This window comes from Cynoglossus semilaevis, unplaced genomic scaffold, assembly GCF_000523025.1.
Source record: "Cynoglossus semilaevis isolate Cse_v1.0 unplaced genomic scaffold, Cse_v1.0 scaffold282, whole genome shotgun sequence".
Taxonomy (NCBI): domain Eukaryota; kingdom Metazoa; phylum Chordata; class Actinopteri; order Pleuronectiformes; family Cynoglossidae; genus Cynoglossus; species Cynoglossus semilaevis.
Genome location: NW_007585127.1, coordinates 56,511 through 65,081, shown reverse-complemented (window position 1 = coordinate 65,081; position 8,571 = coordinate 56,511). Strand labels below are relative to the sequence as shown.

General features: G+C 41.9%; 1 protein-coding gene across 1 annotated transcript; it reads right to left on the bottom strand.

Moving 5' to 3' along the window:
- Positions 1-27: 27 nt before the first annotated feature.
- Positions 28-7,697, bottom strand: piwil1 (piwi-like RNA-mediated gene silencing 1). The gene is made up of 21 exons (XM_008337525.3): positions 7,546-7,697; positions 6,944-7,042; positions 5,802-5,913; positions 5,539-5,670; positions 5,253-5,467; positions 5,037-5,158; positions 4,854-4,934; positions 4,525-4,722; positions 4,317-4,425; positions 4,111-4,240; positions 3,907-4,024; positions 3,685-3,799; positions 3,410-3,597; positions 2,346-2,418; positions 2,006-2,206; positions 1,754-1,857; positions 983-1,053; positions 726-879; positions 517-642; positions 277-424; positions 28-162 (listed from the first exon to the last, which is right to left on the bottom strand). Exons 2-21 carry the CDS (start codon positions 7,010-7,012, stop codon positions 46-48), a joined length of 2,583 nt encoding a protein of 860 aa, XP_008335747.1. The 5' UTR covers positions 7,013-7,042; positions 7,546-7,697; the 3' UTR covers positions 28-45.
- Between the last annotated feature and the right edge of the window lie 874 nt (positions 7,698-8,571).

Here is an 8,571-nt window from a genome sequence, read left to right as displayed (position 1 = left end):
CGAAGAGGGACGTGGGGGGGGGGGGGGGGGGGGGGGCGTGGGGGTCTACAGGTAGAATAGAAGGTCGTCCAGGTGTATGTTGGGTTCCCTGTGGAGGCTCTGACCAACAAGGAACGCCAACTTGTGGGCATACTGGCAAGGTGCAGGCACTCGGATGATTCCCTACGGTTCCAAAAAAAAAATTTTTTTTTTTTTTTTTTTTTTTTTACTACAATTTGTTCAAAACCAAAAAAGAAAATACTGCAGTATTTCAGTGAGCGTAGTACCGAGTCGTACCTGCCAGTTGAAGTACATGTGACACAGCTTGTAGGTGAGTCGCTGCATGTGATCGGGCTTCAACCCGCTGGTGTCGTACACCACGTTGTAGTGAGTCGGAGCCACGCTTCCCATACGGACGGCCTGGCTCACGATGTAGAAGTCGTACCTGATCGGGCGGGGAAAGAAAAAAAAAAAAAAAAGAAAAATTTTTTTTTGATATGTCAGAGTGGAAAAAAAAAGTACCAGTGAGAGTCGTACCACTCGGGGCGGGTGACCTCCGTGTCCACGACGGTGCCCGGCGGAGGGTTGGACACCCGGCCGTTGATGTAGGCAAAGAACCTGCTGCTGATGCGCTTCTTCACCACCACCACACTCAGCTTGGGCCTAGAACGACAGACGGACGGACGGACAGACGGATGGATCGGGTTGCTGGTCAAACAGAAAGCGTTAAAAGCTCAGCTACTAACGCGTAATCCTCTCCGATGGACTTGATGGAGTCCAAAATCTGCGCCACTTCAAAGTTGACCACGCTGGACAGCTGCCCGTCGCCCACTCCGTCCCGGTACACGATGATCCGTGAGGGGAGGCAGTGGTTGAATCTCAAGTAGTCTTTCAACGCGCCTATGGGGAAAAGACGTGGCGTTCGTCTGGATTATTGACGGGATTTGAGAAAAAAAAAAATTGGTGGAAAAAAAAAAAAAAACAAAAACAAAAAAACCGTTACCGTTCAAGGCCATTTTCAGCCCGTCCATGATCTCTTGACCTTTCTGCTGCAGCACGCACTTGGAGAACCATCTGTTGTGACATCACATTAAGCCTTTCATGCATGACGGCCACTACAGTGGACAGCTATGAAAATGTCATTTTCTATGATAAGAATAGGTTTTGACGGCAGTGTTGCATGTAAGCCTCGACGGTGGACGCCTGAAAATCAACCAACACTGCCATCCGGTGGTCGGCCTTTGCAACTGCAGAATAATTGTGTCAACATTCAAAAAGAAAAAATTTGGTGTCTAAAAACAGAACCAAATCAGTTCTTAATTTTTATGTCTAAAAACATATAAAAACACATTTTTTTAACTCAGTATATCACGGGTCAAAAACGTGTTTATATGTATATGTATGTGCATATATGTGTATATGTATGTGTATGTGCATATATGTACGTGCATATATGGGTATATGTATATGCACGTGTGTATATGTATGTGCATATATATGTGCATATATGTGTATATGTGCATGTGTATATGTATGTGCATATATGTGTATATGTATGTGCATATGTGTATGTGCATATATGTGTATATGTATGTGTATGTGCATATATGTACGTGCATATATGTGTATATGTATGTGCATATGTGTGTATATGTATGTGCATATATGTGTATATGTATGTGTGCATATGTATGTGCATATGTATGTATGTATGTATATGTATATGTGTATATATATGTGTGTAGGGTTAAAAACAAGACTCCCAAAAACCCACCTGGTCATGCCCTGGTTCAAGCTGGCCACTAGGGCACCGATGGATCTCTTCCCAGCAGCGATGTCGTGGTAGCAGTCGATTCCGACGATCATGAGCTGTTTAAGCTAAAAAAAAAAATTTAAAAAATTTAAAAAAAAAGATACATGAGGTGACGTCATTAGGAGTCTGAGAACGAGACACTTTGAATTTTTTTTTTTTTTTTCAGACGTCAGTCACTTCCCCATAAAGTGTCTCTCGTCTGTCCAGACTCACGGGGATCTCCACGCTCCACAGCTCCCCTCCAATCTTACAGGCCATCTGAAGGGCCACCTTGGTGGCCACCGTCATCAGCGCTTGTTGTCTGCTGATGGTACGGGACACGATGCACTGGCTGGGAGTGGGACAGTCCACACAGAGGTACTTTTTCACACTGTCATACTTGTCCTTCCTGTTGGTCGGGAGGATCACCACAACCTGAGGCAGGGAGGAAATTTAAAAAAAAAAAAAAAAAAAAAAAAAAAATGACAAGGTGACACTGGGGCGTAGATGAAACGCTGAAAAGAACAGAACTGACACTTGTCTGTAACAATGTGCCGTACATACAGTCACTGACCATTTGTGTGTCAGATCCAACATTTTGCCGCAGGCATCTCAGGAGCGCCTCCTGCTGATCCATGTACTCACACCTAAACAATAGAAGCATATATACACTCATATATGTGTGTATACACACACATATACATACATACACATATACATATACACATATGTATACACACACATGTATGTGTGTGTATACACACATACATGTGTGTGTATACACACATGTATGTGTGTATACACACACATATGTATACATATATACACACATACACATATGTATACGCACATACCACACACATATACATACATATACATATACGCATACATATACACATATGTATACGTACATACACACATACATATGAACACACATATGCACATACATATAGACACATATACATATGCACATACATATATACATATGCACATACATATATACACATACTGTATGTATAAACATACATATGTATACGCATACATATATACACATACTGTATGTATAAACATACATATGTATACGCATACATATATACACATACTGTATGTATAAACATACATATGTATACGCATACATATATACACATACTGTATGTATAAACATACATATGTATACACATACATACATGCACATACTGTATGTATAAACATACATATGTATACGCATACATATATACACATATACATATATACATACTGTATGTATAAACATACATATGTATACGCATACATATATACACATACGCACATACATATATATACACATACATGTACATACATATGCACATACATATATACACATATATGCACATACATATATGCACATACATATATACACATATACATATATACATACTGTATGTATAAACATACATATGTATACACATACATATGTATACACATACATATATACACATATATGCACATACATATATGCACATACTGTATGTATAAACGTACATATATACACATATGTATACACATACACATATGTATATATACATAAATAAACATACATACATATATATATATAGATATAAAAGCCAATGTGACTAAAAACGTTTGGACGACGCGTACATCATGGGCCTGCTTATGCGGATTCCCATCGGAGCCGACACTCTGTTCAGGGTGTGCAGGAAGTTCTGGGCTTCGTTGCCATTTCGACGGGTGAACAGCAACAGCCAGTTGTCCAGAGGAGGGGAGCAAATAATAGGCAGACCACGCATCTCCCTGGACCAGTCGGCCGTCGAAGGGTCGTACTCGTACTGCAGGTCAAGAACACACACACACACAGTCACGTCACGACACCGGGTGAAGCTCCAAATAAGAATCACGTTCGTTTCGTGTTCTACCGATCTCGGTCCCTGTAAAATCCTCTCCACCGGGAGAATCCTCCCGGTCAGACTGAGAAGCTGCTTGTCAAAGCCCAGGCCCCACTTGTCCATTTCTGCGCGCGCGTCAGTATTCCTACAGAGTTTCCGATTTTAAAAGAGGGTGGAAAAAAAACCCCAGAAAGAACATCGACTCCAAGAACTGTCCGGTATTATAATATAGAAATATATTGTCCTACTCACTTCTGGAACGTGGCCACAAATCTGTTGAGGCGTTCCTCTCTCTGCTGGGGGTTCAGTCTGGTGTGGCTGCTTAGGTCCTTCATGATCCCAAAGTCGGACCTCATCTTGTCCGTCAGCCCTGTCAGGTTATAGCCACAGTAATCAGGGCAAACGGCAAACACGACTTTCCGAAAGTGTCCGTAGTACCAAAAATAACACGGTAACCTGTCAGGTAGCACAGCTCTGGGACCAGCAGGGCCGGACCAGGGGGGGCAGTTCCTGGAGGACCCGTGGTCTTCTTCACATGGCTGACCAGCAGAACCTGGTTCCCTTCGGTGATGTCAAGGTTGTATTGCTGTGAACGGGGAGCAGGAGCCGAGTCACTGTTGGGAGGCCTGTCAGCAGGTGTAGTAACTGGAGTGTCTACTTACAGTCTTGTAGTAGTTCTTGAAGGAAATATCCGTGTCTCCCCTCTTGAAGGTGTTGTTCGGCGTGTGATCCCACGCTATGTCGTCGATCCTGTAGGTTTTGTTGTTGTACCTAAACGTTTGGACCAGACACGGAGACTCTCGTTGGTATCTCAACGTCAAATCCACACACCGCAGACGGTTTCGTGTACCGGACAGTGAGACCACTTGCTTGGTGAGGACTATGAGGCCGACGAGCTCCTTGGTACAGATCTCGGGGAAATGTTGACTGCTACACTGCTGCCTCAGGGTGACCATGAAGTCCAGGACCGTTTCGCTTCGCAGGACTTTGTGGCTGATGTCGGTGCACATCATGATCGACGACTCGTAAGCCAAGATGGTTGTAGCGTAGCCGGGCCAGATGGTCAACCTAGCGGAGAAACAAACTGCTGGAGTAAACCGCCACCCCGGTAGCTTCTTTGTGCACTGAAGCGTCTCAAAGAAAGTTAAGAAGTAGAGTAGATTTCTAAAACCGTCTCGGGAAAAGCGACTAACGCAGACCTGTGCTGTGGGATGTTGAGGCAATCTTTGGGGTTGTAGTAGTTGCGTCCAATCTGCTGCATATTGAGAATCCGTAGAATCCTGCAGAAATCAAATCAAATAAAAAAAAAAATCAAACGTGCACTCCGGACGGGGAGGATTTGATTTGAACGTTGTTCTTGAATCAAACAGCGCCCCCCCTACCTTCTCAAGATGATATTGTAAAACTGCATACACACGGGGGAGGTGGGGAGCAGCTCGTTGGTCAGGGTCAGCGTTATCTGAACCATCTCTCCGTTTCTCGTTGTGCTACAGAGCACAGTCTCCTACAGAGGGAGCGGAACAACCGTTGTACACATTCGGTTCTTTAAGAGCAGACGATTGGCCGGAAATCGAACGTCCCTGCTAATTGTGCCGTACCTTGTTCGGCAATCTATTAGGCAGGAAGAGCAGAGTGCCATCAAAACTGCGCGCTGAGCCGAGCACCTCCTCGTGGTGGAACAGCAGCGCAGATCTTAGACGCCGGGACTCCATAGGCGGATTGAAGTCGACGTGGTACTGATACAGAACCCATTGCGGGCGAGAAGTGATTCGAAAATAGTTGGCCGACAGTTGGATGAGACGTCCGCTAGTTCCTGAAAAAGTTCACACAGAAATGTCGAAGAAGAGCATTTGAATGAGAATTTTTTAAAAAGCGACCACTCACCAGCCTTCGAATACTTCACATGTTCCATGGCCTGTCGGGTGTTGACCCCCGTATTTTCTTTGAAACCCCGCGGGCGTCCCCCCCTTTCCCCCAATTTCCCCTTGTGAACCCCCGCCGAAATCTGAACAACAGCTGGAAAAAAAAAACGAGGAAAAAAAATCAGACAAATGTGACGCAGATGTTTGGAAACCAGGGCAAAACACGCCATTTTATCAAACTAAAGAAATCTTAGCTCGACTCCAAACGGACTTTTTTAATCATACCTTCTTCAGTAAATGGCACTGCAGCCCCTTTCTGCCTTCCTCGTCCAGCCAACTCCCCCTCAGCTGAAGGGCCAGGGGCAGGGGCAGGCTGCGGGGTCTCTCGGGACTGGCTCTACAGGGGGAAAAAATTAAAATGTCAAAGCGTAATTGACCTTTTTAAATAATCTGCTGTAACGTATCCAGCCTATGAGTATATATATATGTATATATATTTATACTGAGCACGAGGACGATCCTACGTGGTTTAGCAGATTCGTCTGTAGCTCAGACTGACATCATCAGGAAGCCTCTGGGTCATACGGTGTCAAACTCAAGGCCCGGGGGCCAAATCCGGCCCGCGCGGCCATTTTGGTGTGGCCCGCGGGAGCTTTAAAAAGCATTTTCGTAAAAAGTGTTGGAGGACCTAACCTGATCTATACAGTCTTCCATTTACAACCGGTATAGATGGTTTTTCCGATCATCGTTATCATCCATGATGCATCGCACCGCTGGCCATGTTATGCGGCAAAAGACGCCAATAGGTAGACGTAAACAATCGATAACGACAACAAAAGATAAGAATCTTAAATCGCCGCAGGTCGATGGGACGGAAATGGTTGCATAGAGAGACGCTGCGGACGTTGAAAATTAGCCAGACAATGTATATAATGCGGTATTTATTAACACAATAATACGGCGGAAGTATGTCTTTCGTGAACATCGTTAAAATAACAGTTTACGTGGAGGATTTTACGTCTGCATTGTGTGCATTTGTCATGTATGCAAAGTACATTTTGATATATTTTAATTTTATTGACATTGAACATACGAATCAAAATAAAAGTATAATGTAATTACCCGAAATAAAGTGTTCAGAATAGACTTTGTAATGCCTTGAAATTAGCGCGGCTAATACGTAAAATCCTTCTTTCTGTCGAAACTTCCTCCGTCAGCAACTAACTCAGTAACTAGTAGCTTTATTCAATGCCTCTCTGATAACTTTACGTAACTTCAGCTCAGCGTATCCTCCAATAAAAGTGTAAACATAAGTTGTGAGGTCACACTTTAAGGCTACCTTTAATTAGCATAAGCTGTTGTGAACTAATATTAATGAAAAATAAATTATCGAAATATCGAATATATAATAAACAGAATTCTCTTACCGCCCCGGGCACTGCGATCTCTTGACCGCGGGCTCTGCCCCTGGATCTGGCTCGTGCTCGACCGGTCATCTTAAGATGGTCTCCAATCAAAGAGCAACCCTTTAAAAATGATTAAAAACGATTAAATAAGTGTCACTCAACAACGGTATTTTTATTTTTTACAAACACTAGCACACGTCATGCCTTGAGAAACAAAATAATACGCATTTGACTTATATACACACGATAAAAAAAAAACTTTGTAAAAGTAACAAAATGGCGGCCGGAAATTTGTGCGCCGAAAAAAACAGCAACGGCTGTTAGATAAATGTGACGAGGTAACACACAGAAATTAAGGCGTTCCGTCCCATTTGTATCACTATTTCACACATAAAATATGTATTATATTTACATTTAATTTCACTTAACTTTTGTTTTCTTCGTGTTTACTTTTTTTTAAAAGTAAAATTAATAGTTAGTTAGTAGCATCTAGAACCTTGCTGGTCAATTACGTGAATTAGAAAACACGCGAACTTGTTAAATAAATCATCACTACTTCGAATCACAAGTCCCACATAATACATTATTTTCCATGACGTGATAAAAAAAAATTATTTACAAACCTTCTAGAAGCTTCTCCAAACAATATGGGATTAAATTGTCCGACGACCAGCACCACAGGCCGATGAATTGAAGACTAATTGCTTCCGTCGTGTGTGTGAGCCTGGTTACAGGAATATCAATGCACTTACCTCCATTCTTACCCCAAACTTTAACAAAATATCTTGTAAGTTGACCTGTTTTATCCTAATTCACTAGAATATTTGTATTTTTACAATACTGATTTATTTTTTAACTTATTTTGACTATTAATATGTCGAAAGGCCCCGGGACTATTTCCTGAAGCGTAGTGAATTGTTTTAAGAGGGTGCCGTGGAGAAAATGTTTATAAAATATCCACTAGATGGCAGCAAAGCTCGCTCCACACTGCAGTCACACAGCTTTAAATAATAAAAAAATCATATATTTTTTTTAAATTAGTAATATCCAGTAATAAAGTATTTGAAAAAAAAAAGTTTAAATTAATTAATTATGTATTTTATATGAAGTTAAACATTTAATAAATCAACATTTTTTATTAATTAAAGAATATATAGTAAATATGCATGTAAACTACAAAGTGGAGAAGACCTGCTGACCACCGACGGTCCTGCCGAGTCAGAGCCACTCCAGGCCAAAAGATGACGATGAAGATGAGAACATGAAGAAGAAGAAGCAGAAGAAGAAGAAGAAGATGCCATGTGATCTCTGAAAAGTCAACAAGGGTTGGTCCACAGCTGCAGGGGAACAGAGAACAGACACGCAGCAACAACCTCCTGCTGGGAGGAGAAGCTGCAGCTGAGTCCGTCAGTCGGCCTGTTCCACTATATATATATATATAAATATATGTATAAATATATATATAAATATATACTGTATATGAGCCATTCTTTTTCCTATATATAAATATATATATAAATATTTATATAAATAAATATAAATATATGCTGTATATGAGACATTCTTTTTCCTCCCTGCAGACAGTGGCTCTACTGTAGTTCTGGATACTGAACTGAGAGCCTGTGCCTGTGCCTGTGCCTGTGCCTGTC

What these genes read in the sequence shown, in the direction of transcription:
- piwil1 (XM_008337525.3), bottom strand. Translation starts at nt 7,012, where the DNA reads ATGACCGGTCGAGCACGAGCCAGATCCAGGGGCAGAGCCCGCGGTCAA. An exon ending in CGCATAAGCAGGCCCATGAT is followed by an intron (nt 2,419 to 3,409) that starts GTACGCGTCGTC and finishes TCTATTGTTTAG; the next exon opens with GTGTGAGTACATGGATCAGC. An exon ending in TGTGGAGCGTGGAGATCCCC is followed by an intron (nt 1,858 to 2,005) that starts GTGAGTCTGGAC and finishes TTTTTTTTTTAG; the next exon opens with CTTAAACAGCTCATGATCGT.